Below are 26,317 nucleotides of genomic sequence, written 5' to 3' on the forward strand. Positions count from 1 at the left end.
GAACCTGAAATGTAAACTCAATTGAAGTCATTAGTATGATAAGATAGGGACTGGACAGCTGGGATTCATTGATGCAAGAAAATTCCAGATGAGCAAACTCTCCAAAGAAAAGGCAGCTAAGTGGGATAAAAGTGAATAAAGAGCTGAATCTGGAGAAAACCAAAGGTCAAATCCTTTCTCAAATATTTACTAGTTGATGACACTGCTTAAGTCATTTAATTTCTACCTGCATTGATTTCGTCAACTGTAAAATGAGCATGAGAATAACACTTATCTTCCAGGATTATTATAAAGATAAAATGAGATAAAATTTGTAAAAATGCTAGTGATTATTATCATAATTACCTTTGGGACTATTCTGTGTAAGAAATAGTTGATTCAACTAGGAAAGTTTTAATCTGGAGAAGAGAAGCCTTTGGGAAGGAAACATATAGCTTTTTAAAATTTCTATTTAAAACTATTTTATTTATGCTGTATTATTTTGTTATATCACTGTCATTGACCAATAACTCCCCTACTCAACCCTCATCTGAACCTTCCTTTGTGGCTAATGAGCAAAAATAAATCAACATATTGTCCAAGAATAAAAATATATGCTTCATTTTATACCTATTGTTCATTAACAACCCTTCACCAAAAGGCAAGAGGCATGCTATGTAATTTTCTTAAGAGTATTTGAAGGATTGTCATTTAGAAGAGGGAGTTAGCTTGTTCCATTTGGCTCCAGAGGAGAGAAGTGGGAAAGAGGGAGGAAAATGCCAAGGTAAGCAGGGTGAATGCAAAGGAAAACTTCCCAATTATTAGCTGTCCCAAATTGGACTAGGCTGTCATGGGAGATAATAGCTTCTTCAAGCAGAGGCTAGGTGAGCTCTTGAAGAAATTATAGAGGGAATTCTTGGTCAGGTGTGGACTAAAATGGGTGGCTGCTGAGTCCCCTTTTGAAACTCAGACTTTCTGATTCCATGGGTTTAGTATATATACATATTTTGTTTTAACTCTGTTGAAAGTCAAAAATATCTTAACTATAGTCCAATCCAATGAGTATCTTGAAGTCTTGAATATTAATGCACCTTAATTCTTGGCCTCCAGGACAGACAATGGAGATCTAGGAGGTGTAAGAGATTGAACTGGGGGAAAAAACTAAGTTTTGTGTTAGAGAGAACCATCTACATCCAGAAAGAAGATTGAAAATTGACTGAATGTGGATCACAACATAGTATTTTCACCTTTTTTATTGTTGTTTGCTTGCTTTTTAATTTTTTTTCCTTTTGATTTGATTTTTCTTTTTTCTTTTTTCTCTCTTCTCTTCTCTTTTTTCTTTTCTTTTCTCTTTTTTTGCTGAGGCAATTGGAGTTAAGTGATTTGCCCCAGAGTCACACAGCTAGGAAGTGTTACAGATTTGAACTCAGATCCTCCTGACTTCAGGGCTGGCGCCTTATCCATTGCTCCACCTAGCTGCCTGATTTGATTTTTCTTGTGCAGCATGATACATGCATATGTTTAACACATATTGGATAACTTGCTGTCCAGGGGAGAGGGTGCAGGGAAAGGAGGGAAAAAATTTGGAACATAAGGTTTTATAAGGGTGATTATTGAAAACTAACTTTGCATGTATGTTAAAAAAATCATTAAATTTTTTTAAAGAACTAAATTTAGAGTAACCCCAAGATATTTCTCTCTTATTTTAGTTCATCTTATAAATTTCTATTGACTGGGTGACTGAATATATCCTTGTCTATTGAACAGGAGCATATTCTTCTGTAGTGGGTGAAAGAGAAAATGAATGGGAAAAATGAAGATTTGAATTTCTGAACATTTCAATTTATTAAGCCTTGTATGTCAATTGCCTAACAAATTGAGTTTCCTATGCTTTCCTATGTAAAGAGCAGGGGGAGACTGCTCTTTACATGTTAAAAACAATTAATCAAATAAGGCCAATTAATTAAAAGGAAACAATTAACCAGGATGAACATTAGTCTATTTGACTTCTAATTAGAGGAACGATAAGGAGCTTTCTAAGGTGGGAGGGAGAGAATGAAGAGGTACAATTTCCTAAAATTGGAAAAAGAGATTTCCCAATTTCCCCAAGTGTCTAAATCAAGGCAACATGGAAACAATAATCGAATGACCAATATGGGGCTAGTTTGAGATGTATAATTGTGAGAAAACTCCTTGTGTCAGTCTTTGGGTCTGACTGGCTTTCTGGCCAGCCTAATTAAGGTCCTTAGTTAAGGGTCTCTAAATAGCAGGTAGAGGTGGTCCAGCTTCCCAGACATACAGGCTTAAACAATATTATAATTTTCCTCCCAAATTCCCATAATTGAATAATATTGCAAGATAGAAATTAGGCTGGATCCATAATTGAGTAGAAAGAGAAATGAGCTAGATCCAAAATTAAGTCACAAGATGGAGTCAGTGTGGTTCACTAAAATCTCACCCTTACCCCCTTGTTGTCCTAATCCCTTTAATTGCCTCACTTCTCAGGACCGGGCTGGCCCCAAGAGACCCCAGTGCAGTCTTGGGAGTTGCTGGGAAGAACCTTACTGGACTCAATCTCCTCCAAGCTTTTGAAATTAATTTTCTACTCTTCCCAGGGAGGATCCATGGCGTGTGGCAAAGATGGTCAAATCCTACCTTCAACAGCACAACATTCCCCAGAGGGAAGTGGTAGACACCACTGGCCTCAACCAGTCCCACCTGTCCCAGCACCTCAACAAAGGCACCCCCATGAAGACCCAGAAACGGGCAGCCCTGTATACCTGGTATGTCCGCAAGCAGCGGGAGGTGGCCCAGCGTAAGTAACAACCATTGGTATCATCATATGGTGCCCTGAATTGTTTGCTTCTTTTGTGTGTATGTGTGTGAGTGGGGAGGCAGAAGAGAAAGAGTAGAGAGGCAATATTCAACATCAACCAAATCAGTGAACACTTATTAAGTACCTACTATGTTCCAGGCATTGTTTTGGGTGCTGAGAATATGAAGACAAAAAGGAATCAGTCCTTACCTTCAAGGAGATTATATTCCATGGGGAGGGTAGGGGGAAGACAGAAGGAATACAAATAAGTATAGTTATCTCTTCTACATTGTGGTTAGGAGTATGGCACTCCCATAATCTGGAAAATCCATGTACAATTTTTTGGCTCTTCATTAGGGAGCCATTAGAGAAGAGGTCTGATTTTTTTCTTTTATTGGGTGCTTACAATATCTTATAAAATTTGGATTGATATTATATGATACTATATATATATATATATATATATATATATATATATATATATATATATATATATATATACTTTATTTTTATTTTTTTGCTAGGCAATTGGGGTTAAGTGATTTGCCCAGGGTCACACAACCAGGAAGTGTTAGGTGTCTGAGACCTCCCGACTTGAGGGTTGGTGCAATATTCACTGTGCCATCTAGCTTCCCCTATACATATACTTTATATATTTTTGAGTTTTTAAACTTTTTAGATGTCATCTGCTGGAGTTCACAAGACATCTGCCACTTCTGCAAAACTCCCCCTAAATTCCCATTTAATTTCTTATCCCGACCTGTGATATATCAAACCATGATGAGGAAAGTGGTGATGTGGAAGGGATACTTGTATGTAATAATAATGCAATTAGGTAGCATTTATAATAGAGCTTTAAGATTCAGAATGCTTTAATGTTACCTAATTTGAACTCCACAACCATCCTATGAGGTAAGTATTGTTATTATCCTCATTTTACAGAGGAGGATATTGAGCCTGAGAGATATTAAATGACATGCCTGGAGTCATGTAGCCAAGTATCTGAGGCAGGATTTGAACTCAGATGTTCCTGACTCCATGCCCAGTCTACTATGCCTCCTACTTGCCTGGCACATAGTACAAAATAAATGTGAGGGACTTGGTGGGAGGAGGGCAGCAAATGACATAAAAGTGGAATTTCATGCAGAGAATAGGTTAGGTGGAGGAGTATTTGGAGGCTGGGAGTGACTTTATTTATTTATTTTTTGCAGTTCTTTTATTAAAAAAATAATTGTTAACTTTTTATTGACAGAATCCATGCCTGGGTAATTTTTTTTTACAACATTATCACTTGCACTCACTTCTGTTCCAACTTTTCCCTCCCTCCCTCCAACCCCTGAGAGCTCTTTGTTGTCCCTCCATGAGTATTGCCTATTTCTCTTACTCAGGCAGCTATGGAGATGGGGCTAAGATTAGGCAGAGGTCAGGGCATACCCTATATCCCTACAGCCTGAACCTACTGTCTAGAAAGTATTTCCAGAATTCCTAACTTGTGGTTGCTCATCCCTCTTTAGGTAGGAGCAGAAGAGCTAGGTCTTCCTCTAGAGAGGATCTGTCTGATTTCTTTCTGGGCCTTCAGGAAAAGTATTTAAAGGACCTTTTTTAAAGGACCAAAAGTAGTGGAGGGCAAACAGGGACCCAGAGTCCAGGGTCTAGGGTCTGCTCACAACTCCTCATGTTCACAGAATTCACGCACGCGGGACAGGGCGTTCTGGCTGAGGAGCCCATGGGAGATGAACTGCCCACCAAGAAAGGGAGGAGAAATCGTTTCAAGTGGGGTCCGGCCTCTCAGCAGATCCTATTCCAGGCTTATGAAAGGCAGAAGAATCCCAGCAAGGAGGAGAGGGAAGCTTTAGTGGAGGAGTGTAACAGGTAAAGGCTTGCAGGGTTCAAGGATCTGGTCTTCCTTCTTGTCACTGTCCTTGGTGCTGATCCAGTTATTGTCTGAGTTCTAGGAAGAATGAGGAATTTGCTTTTTCTTTCTTTCTTTCCTTCTTTCTTTCCTTCCTTCCTTCCTTCCTTCCTTCCTTCCTTCCTTCCTTCCTTCCTTCCTTCCTTCCTTCCTTCTTTCTTTCTTTTTTCTTTCTTTCTTCTTTCTTTCTTTCTTTCTTTCTTTCTTTCTTTCTTTTTTTTCTTTCTTTCTTTCTTTCTTCTTTCCTTCTTTTTTCTTTCTTTCTTTCTTTCTTTTTTTCTTTCTTTCTTTCTTTCTTTCTTTCTTTCTTTCTTTCTTTCCTCTTTCTTTTTTCTTTTCTTCTTTCTTTTTTCTTTCTTTCTTCTTTCCTTCTTTCTTTCTTTTTTCTTTCCTTCTTCCTTCTTTCTTTTTTCTTTTCTTCTTTCTTTTTTCTTTTCTTCTTTCCTTCTTTTTTCTTTCTTCTTCTTCTTTCTTTCTTTCTTTCTTTTTTCTTTCTTTCTTTCTTTCTCTTTCTTTCTTCCTCTTTCTTTTTCTTTTCTTCTTTCTTTTTTCTTCCTTCTTTTCTTCCTTCTTTCTTTCTTTCTTTCCTTTTCTTCCTTCCTTCTTTCTTTTTTCTTTCCTTTTCTTCCTTCCTTCCTTCCTTCCTTCCTTCCTTCCTTCCTTCCTTCCTTCCTTCCTTCCTTCCTTCCTTCCTTCCTTCTTTCTTTCTTTCTTTTTCTTTTCTTTTCTTTCTTTCTTTCTTTCTTTCTTTCTTTCTTTCTTTCTTTCTTTCTTTCTTTCTTCTTCTTCTTCTTTCCTCCTCCTCTTCTTCCTTCTCCTCTTTCTCTTCCTCTTTCTCCTCCTCCTCCTCCTCCTCCTCCTTCTTTTTCTTCTTCTTCATTGAAGCAATTGGGATCAAGTGACTTGTCCAGAGTCATACAGCTAGGAAGTATTAAGTGTCTGGGGCCAGATTTTAACTCAGGTCCTCTTGACTTACCCACACTTTCTAGAAAAACATGCCAGGTACAAATCCAGGGGAAGCTAATTTCTTTTTTATTTTCTAGTAAATTTATTCATTTTAAATACACATTTAATTGAATGTAATACACAATAAACACACACATTTAATAACATGAGATAAAAATCAGAGCAAAAGGGGAAACCATGGGAGAGATGAAAAAGTGGGACAAAAAGTGAACATAACATGTGTTGATTTACATTTAGTCTCCTTATTTCTGGGTAGATGGTATTTTCTGTCCAAAGTCTATTGGGATTGCTTTGGAGGAAATTAATTTTTATCTTGGGATCCCTTTGGTTTTGTTCCCATCTCTTCCTGCCTCCTTCCCCGATCCCATCCCCAAATTCCCAACAGGGAGAATTGCCAATTTGTCATCCCACCCATTTCTCTTCTAGAGAAGGAATGGGGTCTCCTCTTCCCCCTCTGCAATTAGTTATCTAACACTTTTCAGGTCCCTGCATACGAGTTTGCTGGCATATAATCCTAGACCGTAGCTGTCCTGATGATGAAGGTGCTCTGTTTGGCCCCAGAACCAGAACCAGAAGGATTGGAAGGAACTTATTAAAATGTAATTTTCCTCTTACTATGAGAGGAAAACTTCCTAACCACAAGAGCGATCCCGGTCTTCCTTTGGAAATAATAGGCTTTCCTTCCCCATTTCCCAAGGCTTCCTGATCAGATTAGGGTTAGACTAGGGAGCCTCTAGTTCTTTCCCAAGCTGAGGATCTGAGAACCTCAAGTGAAAGGAGTGAGAAAGGAATAGGAAGGGGGTCCAGCTGTGAGGTGTCTAGGTAAGCTAAAGACAGGTTGATGGGGAGTTGTCCCTCTCCTCCCCCCTCCATCCCTCCACAATTCCCACTGTGGAGCTCACTGGGCCTGGGTGATGCTCCCACAGGGCCGAGTGTATCCAGAGAGGGGTGTCCCCATCACAGGCCCAGGGTTTGGGCTCTAACCTGGTCACCGAGGTGCGTGTCTACAACTGGTTTGCCAACCGGCGGAAAGAAGAGGCCTTCCGACATAAGCTAGCCATGGACACGTTTAGCGGGCCTCAGCCTGGCCCTGGCCCTTCACTCTCAGCACATGGCTCCCCGGGCCTCCCTCCCCCTTCCATCTCTCCCAGCAAAGTCCATGGTAAGTGCTAGCTGATGGTAACGTGGAGGAGGGACATTTGTGTGGAGGAGGTAGACATGGGTCTGGGAAGGATGGATAAGACTTAGGCTGAGCGTCATCTTCACCCCTCCCACTCAGCTACAGGTGTACGGTATGGCCAACAGCCGACAAGCGAGGCAGAATCGTCGGGGGGCAGCGGCCACGGAGGGGGCAGCATGGTAACAACCCCCACCGTCCTGCACCAGATATCCCCCCCAGGACTGGAGCCCAGTCACAGCCTGCTCAGCACGGATGCCAAGCTGGTGAGTGCCAGCTCACCCAGAGCCTTCCTTCTGGCTTCCCTGGAGCCAGGATCACTCCCTCCCCCTTCCTCTGCTCCGGGAATAATAAGGCCGCTTGGTGCACCTGACACCACTTTGAGGTAGGTATCAACTTTTTACAGATGAGGAAACTGAGGCTCAGAGAGGGGAGCTGGAGGAAGAGGTCAGACTGAGCTCTGTACTGACTGCCAGGATCTCATTCTTTCTTTTATATCATGCTTCTTATGGAGGAAGCGCCACCCATAGACACCTTTTCCTACTCTAATAGGAATGCCCGGGACCATCCAGGGGAGCCTCCTTGGCAGACCATTAGTTCACCTCAATTCAACAAGCATTTAAGAGCCTACTATGTACAAGTCACTATGTGTGCAAGGCAGTGCCTTAAAGGCCTACGGACCCAGTAGATAGTTATTAAAAGACAACAATAATCATTCATTCACTTAGTCGTTCAATGAATCAATAAGCATTTGTTAGGTTGTACCATAGCTGTGCTAGAGGGAAAAAGATAACAAATGAAGCGGTGTTAGCCCACAACGAGCTTACTCAAATCTGTACACTGCAGAATGTACCTACTCCAGTTCTTGGGGCTATTTCTAAGTCTGGCAATCTGTTCCTTCTCTCTGAAGGAAGCAGAGAGGCTGAGGGCTGTCCCCTTAGCTGCTCTACACTGGGGCAGTCACCAAAGCATTAATAATTATGTAAGAAAAACTATATGAGAAAAATAAAATTTTTTGTATAATAAAAATAACTTTAAAAAAATAAAAGAATGAAATAAAAGAAAAAATGAAGAATAAAATTTTATGGAATAAAAATAGCTTTGAGGAAAAATAAAAGAAGAAAGTAAAAGAAAAAATAAAAAAGAAATATAGTTTTTTTGCATAATAAAAATAGCTTTTAGAAAAGCAGATTAACAGACTGGTGAATGCATCAGTAAAGGGAGATTCTGATGAGGGCTTCCCTCTGGTAACATAAATTCAGCATCTAGGCTACAACACATGCTCTTAAAGAACTAATACATGTCAGACATGGCACTTGAACCCAAACTGTGAGGTCTATTGTGTCTCCCAATAATGTCCTTTCCAATTTTAAAAGTACCTTTTTCTCAATAACCTTGTGAGAGATGAAGTAAAAAGGATGATTATTCCTGTCTTAGAGAAAAGAACATTGAAATACAGAGAACAGAAGTAACTTAGCCACAATCATAAAAATAGTGAGTATCAGCAACAGGATCTTGTCAGGTTTCACAGGGTTGTGAGAGAGAAGGGATCCTAAAGAACTTAGGTCACCACTAGGGGACAACCATACTACAAAGTCAATAAGACTCATCTTGAGTTCAAATCCGACCTTGGACACTTAGTAACCATGTGACTCTGGCTAAGTCATTTCACCCTTTTTGCCTCAGTTTCCTCATCTGTAAATGAGCTGGAGAAGGAAATGGCAAAACACTTCAATATCTCTGCCAAGAAAATCCCAAATGGGACCAATGATTCAGACATGACTGAACAATAAAGAACACATAAATCTAACTCTTTACCCATGCGGAAACTAAGGTCCAGAAATAGAGGTTTGTCCAGGGTCATATAGGTAGTTCATTGACCTGGAGTTTGAAGCGAAGTCTCATGATTCCAAATCTAGTGGACCCTTCTTTCCTGCAAGGGAAACTCTCTTAAAGGGTGGTGTTGCCCCAGGGCAGGGTTAGAAACTGGCTTGGAGTTGGTTGGACTGGGCGAAGACCCCCATTGTAGGCACATGAAGTGTTCCAAAGGAAAGAGGTGTAAAGTGAGGGAAAGAGAGGTGCTGGGGAGACGATGGTGGGTGTGCCTTTCTTGGGTTTTATGAGTTGCACCCTCCTTGCAACCGCCATCTTGGTGGTTCTCCATATTGATTGTGGTGCTCTTTCTCCTCCTGTGCAGGTCTCAGCATCTGGGGGGACCCTTCCCCCTGTCAGCACCCTGACGGCTCTGCATAATTTAGAGCCAACGCCCCCAGGGATCAACCAGCAGCCCCAGAATTTGATCATGGCCTCCCTCCCTGGGGTCATGGCCATTGGGGCAGGAGAGCCTTCTTCCTTGGGCCCCACCTTCACCAACACGGGAGCTTCTACCTTGGTCATTGGTGAGTTGGGGTCAGAATGAGGGAAATGGAGGGGTGAAGACATAGCCCCAAAGGTCCAACTAACTAATATGTAGACTATCAGAGCTTTGAGGGGCCTTTAAAATGTGGGATGTCAGAGTTGGGAGGGGTCTTAGAACAGGGAATATCAGGAGTGAAAGGGGACTTAGAACAGGAAATGTCAAACTGAGAGGGATCTTAGAACAGGGGATGTCAGAGCTGGGAGGGGCCTTAGAACAGGAAATGTGGAACTGAGAGGGATCTTAGAACAGGGGATGTCAGAGCTGGGAGGGGCCTTAGAACAGGGGATGTCAGAGCTGGGAGGGGCCTTAGAGATTATCTTTTTATCTTAAAGATAAAGAAATGGAAGCCCAAACAGTAGAAGTGACTTTTCTCAGATCACACTGGAAGCTAATAGAAGGGTTGGGACTCCCACTCTTAGGCCAGTGTTTTTCCTTTATATCATACAAACTCTTTTTGTTTCTCACACTTGGGAGGAAGGAAAGTTGAAAAAAGGCTTTTCCTGGACACAGGTTCTAATGTAAAAGCCCAAAAAAACAGGTTTGGTGGACTACTGTGGACCAGGGGACAGAACTTATTTTGAGGTCAGAGGACCTGAGTTGCATCCCGACTCAGCCATTTGATCTCCCTGGGCCTCAATTTCCCCATCTGTAAAATGAGGGAGTTCTTGGAGAGCTCTGAGCAAAGGCTGGATGGTGATTTGTTGGAGAAACTGAGAAGGGAATTCTTGCTCAGGTCTGGGTTGGACTCAGTGACTTTCAGGGGCTCTTCTGACACAAATTCTGCGATTATCCATGAGAACTCCAGATAAAGGGCTTCAGGAAGAGAGACCACTTCCAGCAGGCTTCAAGGGAGAGCTTTTAATGTTGAACTTGGAAGAAGAGGATTGCCACACGTGATATGGTGGCCAGCCAAACCGATGAGACCTTGAACTGCATTCAAAATGTCCTTGTCCCCCTCCTTCTGGGTGCTACTTTGGAGGACTTGGTTGTGGGCTCTATGGTTTAGGGGAAAAATGAGGAGTCAAAAGACCTTGATTTTTCATATCACATGAGAGCCAATTAGAGAATCTGGGAGAGTTTAATCTTCTAGAAGAGAGGGCTTGAGTAGGGGGTGGAGATATGAGAACTGTCTTCCAGGATTTGAAAAGCCACCATGTCATCGTTGAGGAAAGGCTGGAGTTGTTGGGTATAATGTAGATGATGTTCTTCTTTAGGTGCATGTTGGGCCAGCTAGTTTTTGAGATGTTCTCCAAGTACTCTAGGATTTCAACAGACAGAGACTAAGAGAGGTTGCCTTCAAGGTGTTCAGTCTTTGCAAAGCATTCTGGGGAAAGCTAGGACATGGTTTATTTAGGAGAAATCAGGAGCCCCTGAAGGTCATTAAGCATCAGAACGACCCAGTTGCTTATGAAGACAATTTTTGTGAAGACCGCATTAGTCCCCTGGATGCCTTAGAATCAGCCGGAGTCAGGATAAGCAAAAGTCCTTGGTCTTTATTCTTGGTCTTTAGGGGTAGAAGTGAAGGGAACGGACACAGCAATCCCCACACCTCCTTTCTCTTTCTCTCCTGCCCAAAAGTGACTCTGGCTTGTCTTACTCCACCCCCTTCCCACAATTCTCTGTCTACACCAAAAGCTCAAGCCAGCACAGAATGGTGGGAAGGGCCATTTTCCAAGCAAATGCTAATAGAGTATTGGCCAATCGATAATTAGCCTCAAGTGCTCAGTTGTCAGACTCCAGTGTATCAACTCAAGAGTTTCAGCCCTTTACACATTTTGGCAGCTGTATGAAGGATGATTTGGAAAGGGGAGAAAATGGAGTAATTATGTTATTCAAATTTTACAGATGCTATTAGATTGTTATCTAAATCATCACAAATGAGCCCTGGTCCCTAAACCCTGCAGGGCCCCTTTGGGTTCTGGACTCTAGAGTGTTTGGATGTATCTGACTCTGCCAGATATGGAGTCAGAAGGGGAACAGAAGTGGGTTCTACTTCTCTCTCCTCCCTCTCGTGTTCTAGGCTTAGCCTCCAGCCAAGCCCAGAGCGTGCCCGTCATCAACAGCATGGGGAGCAGCTTGACAACCCTGCAGCCTGTCCAGTTCTCCCAGTCACTGCATCCCTCCTATCAACAGCCGCTCATGCAGCAGGTGCAGGGTCACATGGCCCAGAGCCCCTTCATGGCCACCATGGCCCAGCTGCAGAGCCCTCATGGTAAGGGCCCAGGCCCCGACTCCTTTCCTCTTCCCCTTCCGGGGATGGCTGTGGGGAAGGGCTGTGAAGTCCCCGCCTGACCGACCCCCGGGAGTCTCAGTGATAGAGGGTGCCCTTTCCCACTTGAGTCAGTCCTGTGCTCAAGAGTGGGACTCTGGTCTCAGTGTTGGACAAAATTAGAAGTATTACAAAGGACCAGGTCGAGGTGCTTCATCTCCAGCTCTCCGCAAGCAGAAACCTCATTGGGCCATTGCTTGGATCCACTCAGAAAAAATATGGCGTCCTCAGGCAAAGCAGGGCCTCTGGTCCCCGTATTTTCTGTAACTCTCGTTCCTCCACAGCCCTCTACAGTCACAAGCCCGACGTCACTCAGTACACACACACGGGCCTCCTCCCCCAGACCATGCTCATCACGGACACCGCCAACCTCAGCGCGCTTGCCAGCCTGACGCCCACCAAGCAGGTAAGGCTGAGGGGACGCCGGCCCACAGCTCTCGCCCCGGTCGCTGCCCACGTTCTGATGCCCCTGGCTCCCGCCTCAACGGCCTCTTCTCCCTTAGGTGTTCAGCTCAGACTCGGAGGCCCCCAGCGAGTCCGGCCTACACACGCCCGTGTCTCAGGCTTCCGCCATCCACATCCCCAGCCAGGACCCAGGTATCTAGCGCCTGCAGCGGGGACATCGCCTCAGCACCAGCCCGGCTGGTGAGGGAGGCCCATCTCCCCGCCCCGGCCCCTCTGGCGGGACCGCCCAAGGGCCAGACGTTTGCTGGGAGGGAAGAGGCGGCGAGGGGCTGCAGAAAGTCAGAGGACGTGGATTCAGATTCTGACTCGGACTTCCTTACCAGCCGGAGGACGCTGGAGGACCTTGGAGGCCAGAGTCCAAATGGCTTGTTTTTACAGATGAGGAAACTGAGGCTGGGGGAAGTCACAGGATTTGTGTAGGGTCACTACAGCCGGCGTCTCAGGCGAGATTCACACTCAGGCCTTCCCGACCCCAAGTCTAGCCCTCTATCTATGAGCCACCTCAGCTGGGTAGGGGTAGGGGAGCAGGGGAGAGAACAATCTTCTCTAGATACGGAGTGTGGGGAGGATGCAGTCCTGGAGGCCAGGCCAGGCCATTAGGAAGCTTCCAAAGACAGGTCAGAGGCTCACAGATTGAAAACTGGAAGGGACCCCAGAGCTCGTCCCATTCAACCCATTGATAATGTAGAGCTGGAAACTGAGGCCCTGGGAGATTGTCCTAGTATTTCCTAGAACAGGTATCATTTACAAAGCGGTTTAAGACTTGCAAAGCAGCTTCTGGCTATTATTTAATCCTTGCAATAACCTTGAGAAATAGGTGCTGTTATTATCCCATGTTACAGATGAAGAAACTGAGGCTGAGAAGTATTAGGTGAACTGAGGGCCTCCTGTTTCCCACTTCAGTGCTCTAACCACTGCACCACTGGGCTGCCTACTTCAGCTATCTCTTCCAAAATATCGGAAGTTACTTCATAGGCCACTGGGCAAAGGATGGCTCTGAGAGGACCCGGATTCAAATAGAGCCGGAGCTGGAATCAGGAAGAGCTGAGTTATCCAGTCTCAGATATTTAGCCTAAGGCTATGGGGAGGATGTGTCATTGTGCCTCAGTTTCTTCCTCTGTATAGTGGGTGGCAGGAGGTCCAGGCTGGGGAGCGGGCAGGGGCGCAGGGAAGCCGCAGCTCACCGGCCGCGCTTGCCTCCGCAGTGTCCTCCAGCAGCTTGGTGCTGTACCAGGGCTCGGACCCCACCAACAGCCACAGCCAGCTCCTGTCCTCCAATCACGGCGTCATCGAGACCTTCATCTCCACACACATGGCGTCTTCCTCTCAGTAACCATGGCGACCACCCCCCAAGGCCTGGGCTCTGTTGGGGATGGGCGTTGCTTGCGAAGGGGCTGAGAGAAGTTGGAGCCCCTTGGACTCTCCCGACCCCCACTGCCCCGTGGGACAAGGACCTTTGGGAAAACTTTAAGCCCAATGGTAGAAGGGATCCTGCTGACCTTGACGCCAGCTCTTTCCTGCCAGCTTTGAAGGGTCATAGGGTGTGAGAGCTGGAGGCAGCCTCGGGGATCTGGTCCCACTCCATTTCATGGAGGGGCTGAAGATGGTTGTTCCTTGGGCCACGTGGCTGGGACCCACCGGGGCCTCCGATCTTTCCCCTGGGTCCCACCACCCTGGGATCCCCATCAGCGGGTCTCTGGGCCACCTGTTTCCCCAAGCTCAGTCCCCCTGGCCAGTGTCAGAGCCAGACCAGGGGCAGGGCAGGACGCGGCCGTCCCGGATCCAGGTGCCACCACTAGCCTCGTGCCGCACATGGGCCTGCGAGCTTGGCCTGGGCTCCCCAGCGGCAGGCAGACAGGGTGGCACGGGGGGCAGGCCCCTGCCCAGCCACGCTCCCCAGCCGTCCAGCCACGTCTGGCCACTCGCTTTCTGGATGGCTCCCTTGCAGCCTTAGTTCTGCCATCTCCGTCCAGCCACGGCTTTTTGCTCCTCTGCCCAGGCCCATCAGGCACTTCTGTGTTAACCTCAGCTCCAAGCCCTGCTTCCCCCTCCACTCCCCCTGGGCTCCCCTGCCAGGAGCCCCAGGCCCTGGCAACATTGTGATCGAGGGAGACGTGGGACAGGGGTGGAGACCGGACCACGTGGGGAGACAGTTCCAGCCGGGCTGCGAGGCAAGAGGAGGGAGTCCCCAAGCTGAACCTCTGCTCCCAGAAGCCAGCATTGCTCCCGAGTGGGAAGTGGCCGTCCATCCTCGGGACACACTGCGGACCAAGGCCTGCCTTTGGGGCGAGGCTGCTTGGGCTCTGGTCACATTCACAGTACATACAGCCTGTGCCTGTGGGGACCCACGGCTCCCGAACAGGGATAGGAAGGGAACGAATAGGACACAAATCTCTTGCTGCTTGCTCCCAAGCAGGGGAGGAGAGGAGCCTATAAATCTATGTATTTAACTTTCAGCTGGAGTGCTGTGTTCCTTCCGCCTGCCTTGGGAGGTGGGGGCAGGAGGCAGGGCTGGGAGGGGATTCTGGGGGGGGGGGGCGGCAGCAGGAGGCAGGCTGGGAGGGGATTCTGGGGGGGGGCGGCAGAAGGCAGGGGATTCTGGGGTGGGGCAGGAGGCAAGGCTGGGAGGGGATTCTGGGGGGGGGCGGCAGAAAGCAGGGGATTCTGGGGTGGGACAGGAGGCAAGGCTGGGAGGGGATTCTGGGGCGGGAGCCATGCTGAGAGGGAGCCCAGGGAAGTTCTCAGTAATGAAAACAGCCTGATTTCTGGCACCCCAGGTACCTGGGAAGGACACAAGCCTTTATAAGCTCCCATGGCACTATGCCAGACGCCTTACAGATATTTTCCTACAGTTATTTCTCATACATTATGATCTGGGAGGCGGAGGTGAGGTGACTTGGCTAGCGTCACCCAGCTAGGACGGGTCTGAGGCACCAGGGTGCTCCCCAGCCGCCTCAGGGGAAGATGGTGACTCCATGAGGTCATGGACCAATCCCAGCAAACAGGGTCCCAGAGAGCCCTGTTTCACACAATAATCCTTCCGAGTCAGTTATCCCGACCCTCAAGTCTTACAGGATCATAGCTTCATGGGCTCCAGAAGCCCAAGACTTGTATTATTATTTTCTAGTTTTACAATTGAGGAAACTGAGGCAGGCACAGGGTTGCACAGTTGGCAAGTATCAGAGACTGGATTTGAACTCAGACCTTTCTTTCTCTGGCCCAGCAGTCCCTGTGGTATGTTGTCTCTCCCAGCCCTTACTGCTGGCTTCCGAATGTCTCTGGGGGCTTACAATGCACCACGAGGTGCCCTTGATGCTGTCTGATCGGGACACAGGACGGGGGGCCGGCCTCTCCCTAGGTCTGCACTTGATGCCTCTCTCAAGGCAGTTTAAGGCTTTATGAGCATTTCTTGTGTCACCCTAGGGGTGCAGTAGTTCCACAAGTTCCAAATCATGGGAATGACCCTTTATACTTTTTTTTTTTTTAAGAATGGGGGAGATGGAGGGCGATGAGAGAACAAACGGATACAGGGGAAACCTGAGCAGACACACAGCCCCTGAGGGGTCAGTGGGCCCAGTGAGAATCACTCAGCAGAGCGAGCCAAGAAGCCATGAGGGCTGGGGCTGGATGATCCAAGATCCAAGTGCCCCGATTCTTTGCTTGCATAGTTATGGTTGACAGAGAATTATAGAATTAAACACTTCTAGAAAACTCCTATATTTTTTTCAGAAAACAAATAAAAAGTCCCCGGGGGCTTGTAGGGCTGGGAAGTGTGGGGAGGAGGGGGAACCTCCCTAGTGATGTCAGAGGTTCCTGTCCCAGGCCTCTCCAGCCACTTCTCCCCCACTCCAGAATGGCCAGAGAAGCGGCTGCTTTGGGGTCGGTGTGCCAGTGTCCCAGGCCAACCTCGTGTGGCTGAGGCTGTGAGGAGTCCCAAGGGTCAGATGGCGGCCCGGGGCGTCCTCCTGGTGCTTGGCTACGCCTGCGGCACTGGCAGAAAGGGAAGGATGGCCGGAGGCCAGAGGGCAGGCAGGGCAGGCCTCCCAGGAGTCCCCGGCTCCCAAGTCCCTCGGAGGGCCCATCCTTCTCTCCCAGGGCAGGAGCAGCAGGGGCAGCTCGACAAGAGTCACTCGGTGGCCGCTCTGGGGACGTGGCCCTTCTGCCTGGGGCAGGGCTCGCTCTCCTTCCGGTTTTTCTTCTTTTTTTTCTTTTTCTTTGTGGGGAGCGTTGCATGATCCCCGTTGTGCCGGACCGCACTGCCTGGATGCTCCTCTGCGGTCACTCTGGGACCCGCTTCTTTGTCCGGCCTGGCCCGTGGCTGCTTTGGCCCTTGTTCCTTTGCCGCGGACGCCAGCGTGGGCTGAGCTCCCTGTCGCAGAATGTCCCCAGCAGACACGGCCGCTTCCCGGCATCGCCTCCACTCGTCGCCGCTGTCCGACTCGCTGCTATCAGAGGGTCGGAGTCAGGATTCTTGGAGAAGAGGTCGGCCCTCCTGGACCCCGGCCCCCACCCTGGGGCCAAGCCGGGCCCTTCGTCTGGGCTGGTCACCCGGCCTGGGGGCCTTTACCCAGGACCCCCTCATCCTGCTCAGGTCTCACGTGAGGCCTACAGGGAAAGCACTTCACCAAGCCCCAAGCGTCCCAGCAATGGGGGCTGCCGGTTCTGAGGGGGGGCACATGGGCGATGGCACTCACCTGGAACTGGACGGAGGCCGCTTTCTGCGCACGGCGGGAGGACCGGCCTCCTTCTTTGGGCTGCCCGGGACAGATGTGAAGAAGAGGCGGAAGCCTGCAAAGAGCAACGTACCAGAGTGAAGCTCGAGGAGGGCTGGGGCGGGCCAGAGGGTCCGAGCTCGGGAAAGGGGATGGAGCACTCACCATCGTCCTCCCCGGCGTCCGTCTGCACGGGAGCCTGCACGGGCCTGGGGCTGGATTCCGAAATGGTGATGCAGCTAAAGGGGAGAGAAGGGCACTGGCTGAGCTGGAAACCTTCCGCCCAGGCCTGGCTGTCAGAGGCCAGCCCCAGAGCTTGTGGTCAGCAGGGGCCCTCCCTCTGCGCCTGCCTTCAGGGGGATCAGACAGAGCAAGGGGCGGGTGTGCTGAGTGCTGGGTCAGGGCCAGCCCCAAGGAGGTCGCAGGGGGCATAAGGAGACAGGGGTGGTCTTGCAGCTGGCCCCAGAGCCGGGACAAGCGGCTGCCAGTCCTTCCTCTGAGCCGCTGACCTTGGCCAGGCCCTTCTCAGGGGCCGGGAGCTTTCTAAGGCTGGGAGTCAGGCAAGTATCTGCCGCCAAGGGGCCCTATCGACTAATGGTGGGTCCAAAAGGGAAAATGGCAACAGCACCAGGACCGCTCTATTTCCTCTCTTACAAACAGAGGCAAAGCAGCTGCGAGTCCACCCCCAAGCAAGTCCTGGCCCAGACCACTCCGGAGGCTGGGACCCAGGTTGGCCAGGGATACACTCCCAGAAGGGGAGGCCGCCTCCCGACCCTCCATTGGGAAACATCTGCTGACAGCTTCTGGATGTCGGGGACAAGGGTTGGGGGGACAGGGACCAGCGTCCCTCGGGGCTCTGCCCGACCTCGTTACCTGTCCAAAAAGGCTCCCAGCTTTTTCGCCACGTGAAGCCGGAACTCTGGAGTGGTCTGCAGCTCGTTCCCATCCTGCTCGTGCTCGTCCGCCTTCTGTCTGCAAGGTTCATAAAGGAGCCTCCTCACCCAGGAGCTCGGGAGACCCTCCCACACCGACCTCCCCTCCCCACTAGTTCTACCCTCCGCACACCAGAGACCCGGAGTACCTGAGGCTCGGGCGGGCTGCAGGCAAAGGGTCGGGAGCTGGGAGCTCTGCGGGAAGAAGGGGAAGTGAGGCGGCTGGGAGGAGGCGAGAGGACCAGACTGTGCCCCGAGTCCCCCGCCCTCCTCCAGCCCCGACATTCTAGGTTCTAAGCGCTGACGGTCCAGAATACTTCACCTGAACTCCGACAGACCCGCAGCGCCCCCCTCCCCCCCCTTTTATTTTCAGACTACGTGCAGAGACAGTTTCCAACACTCCCCCCTGCAAAACCTCAGTGATTTTCTCCTTCCCTTCCCCACATCCTCCCCTAAACAGCCAGAAATCCCATAAAGGATAAACGTGCGGGGCGCCCCTTTAAGCCCCGCTGCTAGGTTCGGTGACGGGGCGCGGACCCCCGGCAGGGTTCTAGATGCGACTCTGCAGCCCCAGAGAGCGTGCACGGGAGGGGGGGGGGGGCGAGGTTGTGCCCGGCTCCTCCCGGAGCGAAGGGCACTGGAGCCAGGCAGATGCACACAGAGCTGCCCCGGGTGCGAGGACAAACGCCGCTTAACTATGCGGAAGAGCGGGAGCAGATGGGCGCTAAATCCAGCTCTAAGCTTGCAAGCAGAGCAGTCGCGAGCTCGAACCTCGACACTTTCTTTCTCAGGGCCCTTATCCCAGGCTTCCCTGCTCTCGTGTATCTTACGGCCCCTGCCTCAGTTTCCCCATCTATCAAAAGAGAAGGCCGGCCTCCCTAGCGGGCAGGGCGTGTCCTACGGCCCTGCCTCAGTTTCTCTATCCGTCAAAAAAGGAAAGCAGACTCTCCCTCCCACGCACTTTGTGGCGCCCGCTTCACTTTCCCCGGGGGGAGGGTCCCACTCCCCCGCCCGCCCAGCGGCTCAATCGGCCTGCGCAGGCGCATCAGGTTCCTTCTCTCCTCTTCCCGCCCGTCCTCGGGGATCCCTACCCTGTCCCCGCTCCGGGCGCGGCCCCAAGCCCCAGGCCGGCAGGGCCGCCTCCCGGCACCGCTGCAGCTCCTCGGCGTCGCTGTCCTCGCTGCTCTCGCTGTCGCTCACACTACCCCTGGGCGCAGCCATTTTGGTCCGCTGCAATGCATTGTGGGTCACTTTTCCTTTTCCTCATATTCTCCCGCAGCCACACGTGAGCGGGGAACCGCGCAGGGCATTTTGGGAATTGTAGTTCTCCGGCTCGGAACCCGCGGAGCATCACAGAGCCCAACTAAGATTTGCACCAGAGACCCCTTCATAGCATCCCCGGTTTGGGCTCGTCCAGCCTCTTTTCAAAGACCTTCAGTGAGGGAGAGACCGCCCCCTCCTCAGGTGTTAGCCCGTCTCACTTTGGGAGCTCCCAACAAGCACAAGTGTTGGCTGATTCGTCTCCATTAGCATCTCCTGTCTCTTGCACCCCCAGCTCCTCGTTCCGTTCTCCGGGGCCAAGCAGAATCAGTTTATTCTTCTCCACCTCTAACTACTTAAAGCAGTTATCCTGTCCCCACTAAAGCTTCTATTTCCTAGGCTCAATATTACCAGTTTCTTGGACGAGGATAGGACGTTTCCCCCCTGAAATCAAGTCAAAATTTACCCTTCCCCAATCTTGCTCTTTCCCTTTGGGTCCAATTTCCTGCAGACTATAAAGACAAGCAAGATTCATTCATTCATTTTCAGTGTCCTTGAGTAGGTCCTTGAGGAGGGTGCAAAGAAGAGGAAGACATGGCTCTGTGCCTCTGAAGAGCTTGCAGAAATAAGTTGAAAACATAATGATTTCTTTTTGGGGAGGAGGGGGGTCAATCACACAGCTAGTAAGTATCTGAAGCTGGATTTGAACTCAGATGCTGCAGACTCTAGAGCTGGTTCACTAGATGGAAAAATAAGCATAGGGGAATAAGGTGGGAATAAGGGGAATAAGCACTGGGAAAGGGGGGAGGGGGCAGCAGGAATGAAGAACTTTTGTATTTGATCCTGGAATCAATAGGCATTTATTTATCCAGTTCAGTTGGTGGTGAATACTGAAGGCAGTTTTAAAGAAAAAGAAGTCCCAGAATATCAGCCCAAGCAAGGTATATGGGGTGCAGTTGAAGTTTAACCTGGAGAAGAAAAGACTCAAAGGGATTGGGACATAAGCCTTCAAGTAACTGAAGGCTGTTCTAGAGAAAAGCCTCGTTCTGCTAGATCCTAGATGGCAGAAGAGGGAAATTTGCAAAGCCAGATTTCAGGTCAAATTGAGAAAAGTTGTTCCTGTTAAAGATTTTCCTTCTTTTTGTGACTCCCTTTGGGGTTTTCTTTTCTCTAAAGCAGTTGGGGTTAAGTGACTCGCCCAGGGTCACATAGCCAGGAAATGGTAAATGTCTGAGATCAGATTTGAACTCAGGTACCCCTGACTTCAGGGGTGATGCTCTATCCACGGCACCACCTAGCTGCCCCTACATTTAGCGGTTTCTTATCAAACATGCTGGAGTGGTTTGCCATTTCCTTCTCTGGCTCATTTTGCAGATGAAGAAACTGAGGCAGACAGGGTTCTAAGTGCCTTGCCCAGGATCACCCAGCTAGTGAGTATCCTAGACTGGATTTAAACTCAGGAAAACGTATCTTCTTGACTTAACCCTCTTTGTACCATAGCGCCACTTAGTGGCTCCATTTCATATCAGTCATGTTGGGGGAAAAAAAAAGCAAGAAGCATGAAGGGGGAAAAGTGTGATCTGCATTTAGACTCCATCACTTCTGTCTCTGGAGGTAGACGGCATTTCTTATCGATTCCTGTCAACAAGAATGACAGCTCTTCTTGGAAATACAATGATCCAAGAGAATTCATTGTATTTCCCAGAAGAGCTGTCATTGTTACATTATTGCTTTTTACTGTATACAATGTTTTCCTAGTTTTGCTCACTTAGTAAAGTATCAGTCATTTAGTATCAGTTCAAATAAGTTTCCCCAGGCTTTTCTGAAATCATCTTGTCCATCATTTCATATATCGTAATAATAGTCCATATAATCATATACCACAACTTGCTCATTTTCCAATGGATGGACTTCCCTCAATTTCCAATTCTTTGTCACCACAAAAAGAACCATTATAAATTTTTTTTTGTACAAAAAGGTTCTTTTCTCGTTTCCTTGATCTCTTTGGGATACAATCTTTAATATTGCTATTGCTGATTTGGAACTATGCTCAAAAAGTTATCAAACTGTGCATCCCCTTTGATCCAGCAGTGTTACTACTGAGCTTATATCCCAAAGAAATACTAAAGAAGGGAAAGGGACCTGTACATGCCAAAATGTTTGTGGCAGCCCTGTTTGTAGTGGCCAGAAACTGGAAACTGAGTGGATGCCCATCCACTGGAGAATGGCTGAATAAATTATGGTATATGAATATTATGATATATTATTGTTCGGTAAGAAATGACCAGCAGGATGATTTCAGAAAGGCCTGGAGAGACTTATACAAACTCATGCTGAGTGAAATGAGCAGGACCAGGAAATCATTGTACACGGCAACAAGAAGACTATATGATGATCAATTCTGATGGAGGTGGCCCTCTTCAACAATGAGATGAACCAAATCACTTCCAAGGGAGCAGTAATGAACTGAACCAGCTATGCCCAGTGAAAGAACTCTGGGAGATGACTAAGAACCATTACGTTGAATTCCCAATCCCTATATTTTTGCCTACCTATATTTTAAAACATTTCCTTCACAGGCTAATTGTATAATATTTCAGAGTCGGATTCTTTTTGTACAGCAAAATAACTGTGTAGACATGTATACTTATTTCGTATTTAATTTATACTTTAATATATTTAACATCTACTGGTCATCCTGCTATCTAAGGGAGGGAGTGGGGAGAAGGAGGGGAAAAGTTGGAACAAAAGGTTTGGCAATTGTCAATGCTGTAAAATTACCCATGCATATAACTTGTAAATAAAAAGTTATAATTAAAAAAAATTGCTATTGCTGCATCAAATAGTATGTGCCAATTTATAGCCCTTTGAGTGTTGCAAAGCGTTTTCCAGAAAGGTTAGAGAAATTCAAACTCCATCAACAATGCATAAGTGTGCCTGATTGTCTATATTTTTTCCTAGCATTTGTCATTTTCCTTTTCTGTCATGTTAGCCAACCTGATAGGTGTGAGGTAGTATCTCAGAGTTGTTTTAATTTGCATTTCTCTAATCAATAATGATTTAGAACATTTTTTAATATGACCTTAACTAGCTTCGATTTCTTCTTCTGAAAACTCCCCATTCATCTCCTTTGACCATTTGTCAATTGGGAAATGGCTTTTATTTTATTTTATTTTTTGTAAATTTGGTTTAATTTCTTATATATTTGAGAAATGAGGCCTTTATCTGAGAAGCTTGTGCAAATTCTCTCCCACCCCCAAGTGGGACACTTTATCTTCCTCTTTGAAGGGCTTATCACCACTGACAAATACTTTTCAATATAATATGCCATGTGATTCTTGCAAGGTAGGTAAACAGATACTGGGCTCAGAGAAGGGAAGAGACTCATGATCATACAATTAGTAATCGACAGGCCCTTAGATCCAGACCCACTATCCTGAATCACCTGCCTGATAGAAATAGGGGAGGGTCTTTGCCTTTGTGGTTTTGAAAACTAAGTGTGAATCTGTCAATCAGATGAAAAACACTTATTAATTGCTTACTATATACTGTTGAAAGAAAAGTCCTTCATTTGGGCTTTCACCCTGATTAACAAGGCAAAACTCAGGGGACAGCTAGATGGCACAGTGGATAGAGCACCAGCCCTGAAGTCAGGAGGACCTGAGTTCAAATATGGTTTCAGATACTTAACACTTCCTGGCTGTGTGACGCTGGATGAGTCACTTAACCACAATTGCCTCAGCAAAAAAATAAAAAAATAAAACAAAAAAAACCAACAACAACAACAACAAAAAACAAGGCAAAATTCAGGAGAAAGAGAATTAAAAGGATTTTTATTATATGTATGTTACGGTAGCAACATGCCGAGTGGCTGTTCGCTGAAGAGTAGTTATGGTTTCAGGATGGGGACAGCTTTTATAGGTAACTTTAAGACAATCCAGATAGGCCCATCTCAGCAAAAGAGGTTGGGCTCTTGAATCTCAATTCCTCCCCAAGGTAGCAAGAATGTGATAATTTGTAGGTAGAGAGTATGTGCAAGTGAATTTGTAAATGGGTATAACAATTATCTCGACTTGTTTGAGCTTCCCTATTATCTAGATAACCAGAAAGAGCTGTAGGGACTAACTGTAGTTTCTTGACATACCAACAATCCTTTGAGGTGACCTACAGGAAACACAGTTGGACATGCAGAAGATGAGCAAATCTGAAGCAAATAGGTTCATAGACCCTGAGCCATTTGATGGTTTATGGATCTTCAGGACATATTTGTATCTTCAGAGACTCCCCTGACTTTTGATTATGGGACTCTTGGGCACATCATGTTTCATGGCGTTTTGGAGACACCCCCATAACTTATTTTTTTGTGCTCAAGTCTTGAACTGCCAGACTCGTTCATTATCAAGAATGTCTTCTAATTTTTGTATCAAAAGGCCATGGCTCTGATACCTGGAATTTCTCACTCTCCCTTTTTGCCGGATCTCCTTCTCCCCTTCAGAATAATGCTACCTGCCTCATTCCTTTCTGGGACCAGCCCCATTGCACCCTCTCTCCTCAGTTCTCTGCCTTCCTTTGTTTGAAAAGTATACATACCGTTCACACTTACTACTTAGTTGAGCTGTTCTGTACAAATTTTACTTCCCTGCTTAATAAAAATCTTCTTTAATTTCACAGGTATAGTCTTCCTCTGGTTTTCTTCCCATTAGGGAAAAGAGGGATTTGGATCCTGAAAACTGGCTTTTTGTGTATCTTCCCTCTTTGGAGAAAAGAGAGATCCAAATTCCCTAGAGAGATCCTACCTATATTTACCAGTAAGTGACAGAGTAAGTGAATAAAAGGCTGTGAATAGAGTGTATCTTTCCTTTCCAAAGCCTCCCACATAATCATTTCTGAGAGCAATAGGTTGCTGAAGTGGCATAACTTTCAACAGTATCAAGTGCTGAATTAAGTCCAGGCCATATAAGGAGAGACTCTGCCTTTAAGGAGCTTCTATTTTGATAGGGGAGACAACACCCAGATTGTAGGGATTTGAGTTTCTTTTTTTTAATACCAAATTGAGGAGGCAGTCTCCCTCTTTTTCTACTCCTCTCTATATCGTTTCACCAATTGTGCCCATGAATCCCTACCTCTTTGGCCACCATTGCGAGTAAACTGGCTTTTATCCAAATGCAAGAGTCCGTGGGATTGCCCCAATTTGCCAGCTGTAGTCTGCTTTCGTGAGAAGAGTGACAGGTGTTCCCTGCTTCCTGCTCAGGTAAGGGACAGAGAGTACCAGAGGAAGCTGGGCTTGATAATGAGCTCTGTTTTGGAAACGATGAGTATGAGATACCTATAGGACACACGATCACAGAAACAAAAGTGAAGTAATTTGGAAGACCCCCTTCCTCTGCCCTCTATGGTATGATCCTTCACCCCTTCTATTCTGATCCATGGATCAGGAATCCAACATCCTCCTGATTGATTTCTTTCCTCCAATTCATTCTCCACACAAGCTGCCAATGTGGGAATATGAGGATGTCCTGCCTCAGCTCAAGAAAGGAGGGTTTTTTTAGATTGAATTTTGGTCTGCATCTTCTCTCTGAGGAGGGCCTTGGCACCCTAAGCTCCTGCTCCCTTCCAGGAATTAGTCTTTTTCAGAGAAGGGTAGAGGAGATTCTGGAGACAATCTCTCCATGTTTTCCTTTGAACAACATCGAGACGGTCTCCTGCAGACAGCACGGTACACTGCATGTATGTATAAGCACGTACTCTGTATACATATACATACGCTCTTTCCCTGGCTTCTCCCTCCAACTCCTAATCCCATATGGACTACTTGAAGATAGGAATTGTTGTATTTTCAGTATCTAGCACAGGGCTTGGTACTATCAAGAGCCTAGTGGTTGGCTGTTGGTTGTTGTCCTTCATTCTCAAAGAAGACCCAAATGTTATCACTTCGTTAATGCATCTGGCTGGCTGCTCAGGCTGATATGAACTCAGTGCTCTGCACAGGTTGGAAGGAATAGTCCCTAGGAACATTTGGGTGCTTCTCTAACTCTGCGTATCTCACGTCTCTTCTGGGCTAATTCAGTTCTGCTTTGCTTATAGAGCACAGTACCTTTACCCATGAGGGTGCGCCATGCTGTAAGGTCCTGGGCCAGTGTCTCCTATGTCATGCAATTCTTCAGAATTTTAAGGATGTTAAGTGCCGAACACATGTTTGTTGGTTATCTGATTGATGTCTGATGACTTGAGGAGAGCTCAAGTTTCTGAGAGGGAGGCAAAGACATCAGAGACATACTTTATAGTTACTCTTTCCACAGTGCCAGGGTCAGGAGCATTGGCCCCTCCTTCCCCTTTGATCTGGAAAATATGTATACAATTTTCGGCCCTCCCTTCATACTGGCGAAGTGTGAATTTTTTCTTTTTCTTTTTCCTTCGTGGAGTGTTTATAGTACCTTATTGTAAAATTTAGACTAATTATTTGGTTATAGGCAATATGTAGATTACCGTTAAATAAAAATACTTTTTTATTAGACAAAAAACTTTTCCTGAGTTTTCTTCTGGCCTTCTTGTTCCTCAAACTCCTTCTAAATTCCCATTTAATTTCTTATGTTAATCTGAGATATATCAAAACAGCAATGGAGAAAGTTGTGATGAGGGAGCGATAACTATATGGACTTTTCATAGTTTTGCTCATAATAGACAACTGGGAAGAGCCATACTAGTTGCTGTGATTTAGGTCATTATTCCTGGGGAAAGAGAAAAAGAGAGACAGAGAGACAGAGAGAGAAACAGAGAGAGAGAGAGAGAAAAAGAGAGAGAGAGAGAGACAGAGAGAGACAGAGAGCCACACATAAAGAAAAAAGAGACATATATAGGGACAGAGACAAAGAAACAGAAGCAGAGAAACAAAGAGAAAGAGACAGAGAGATTAAGACACATACAGAGACATACCCAGAGAGACACACACAAAGGCACACACAGAGAGACAAAGAGAGAGAAAAAGAGAGAGAAAACACACAGCAGACACAGAGACAGAGAGAGACAAAGAGAGACAGAGATAGAAACAGAGAGACACACACACACAGAGATAAAGAGAAAGAAAGAGACACACACAGAGACACAAAGAGAGATACAGAGAGAGACAGAGAAAGAGAAAGACATACACAGTGAGACACACAGAGACACCACACAGAGTTATCCACACTCACAGAGAAAGAAAGAAAGAAAGAAAAGACACAGACATAGAGACAGAGAGGAAGAGATCAAGAGAGGGAGAGAGACAGAGACAAAGAGAAAGAGAGATAGAGACAAAGAAAAAGAGAGAGATGAAGAGACAGACACAGAGACAGAGAGATAGAGAGATACAGAGAGACACACACTCACACAAAGAGACAGAGACAGAGACACAGGGAGAAAGATAGACACACAG

At 47.1% G+C, this 26,317-nt stretch overlaps 2 protein-coding genes across 3 annotated transcripts in view; one reads left to right on the forward strand and one right to left on the reverse strand.

Moving 5' to 3' along the window:
* Positions 1-14,458, forward strand: part of HNF1A (HNF1 homeobox A) — a 32,826-nt gene extending 18,368 nt beyond the window's left edge. Inside the window, exons 2-10 of the mRNA XM_051972955.1 lie at positions 2,595-2,794; positions 4,480-4,666; positions 6,599-6,834; positions 6,952-7,115; positions 9,047-9,248; positions 11,289-11,480; positions 11,822-11,943; positions 12,041-12,134; positions 13,208-14,458. Coding sequence (XP_051828915.1) covers positions 2,595-2,794; positions 4,480-4,666; positions 6,599-6,834; positions 6,952-7,115; positions 9,047-9,248; positions 11,289-11,480; positions 11,822-11,943; positions 12,041-12,134; positions 13,208-13,335 — 1,525 coding nt within the window. The 3' untranslated portion in view covers positions 13,336-14,458. The remainder of the gene's footprint in view (positions 1-2,594; positions 2,795-4,479; positions 4,667-6,598; positions 6,835-6,951; positions 7,116-9,046; positions 9,249-11,288; positions 11,481-11,821; positions 11,944-12,040; positions 12,135-13,207) is intronic.
* Positions 14,459-16,036: 1,578 nt separating this feature from the next.
* Positions 16,037-18,892, reverse strand: C1H12orf43 (chromosome 1 C12orf43 homolog). 2 transcript variants are annotated; one of them, XM_051972956.1, is made up of 6 exons: positions 18,738-18,892; positions 17,796-17,841; positions 17,588-17,686; positions 16,880-16,953; positions 16,697-16,790; positions 16,037-16,447 (listed from the first exon to the last, which is right to left on the reverse strand). In XM_051972956.1, the coding sequence occupies exons 1-6, from the start codon at positions 18,865-18,867 to the stop codon at positions 16,129-16,131; spliced, it is 762 nt and encodes a 253-aa protein (XP_051828916.1). In that variant the 5' UTR covers positions 18,868-18,892; the 3' UTR covers positions 16,037-16,128. The 2 variants fall into 2 exon arrangements, with proteins under 2 accessions (XP_051828916.1, XP_051828917.1); XM_051972957.1 differs by having other exon boundaries at positions 16,037-16,444; positions 18,738-18,891.
* Positions 18,893-26,317: the final 7,425 nt, after the last annotated feature.

This window comes from Antechinus flavipes, chromosome 1 (assembly GCF_016432865.1).
Source record: "Antechinus flavipes isolate AdamAnt ecotype Samford, QLD, Australia chromosome 1, AdamAnt_v2, whole genome shotgun sequence".
In the NCBI taxonomy this organism is placed as follows: Eukaryota; Metazoa; Chordata; class Mammalia; order Dasyuromorphia; family Dasyuridae; genus Antechinus; species Antechinus flavipes.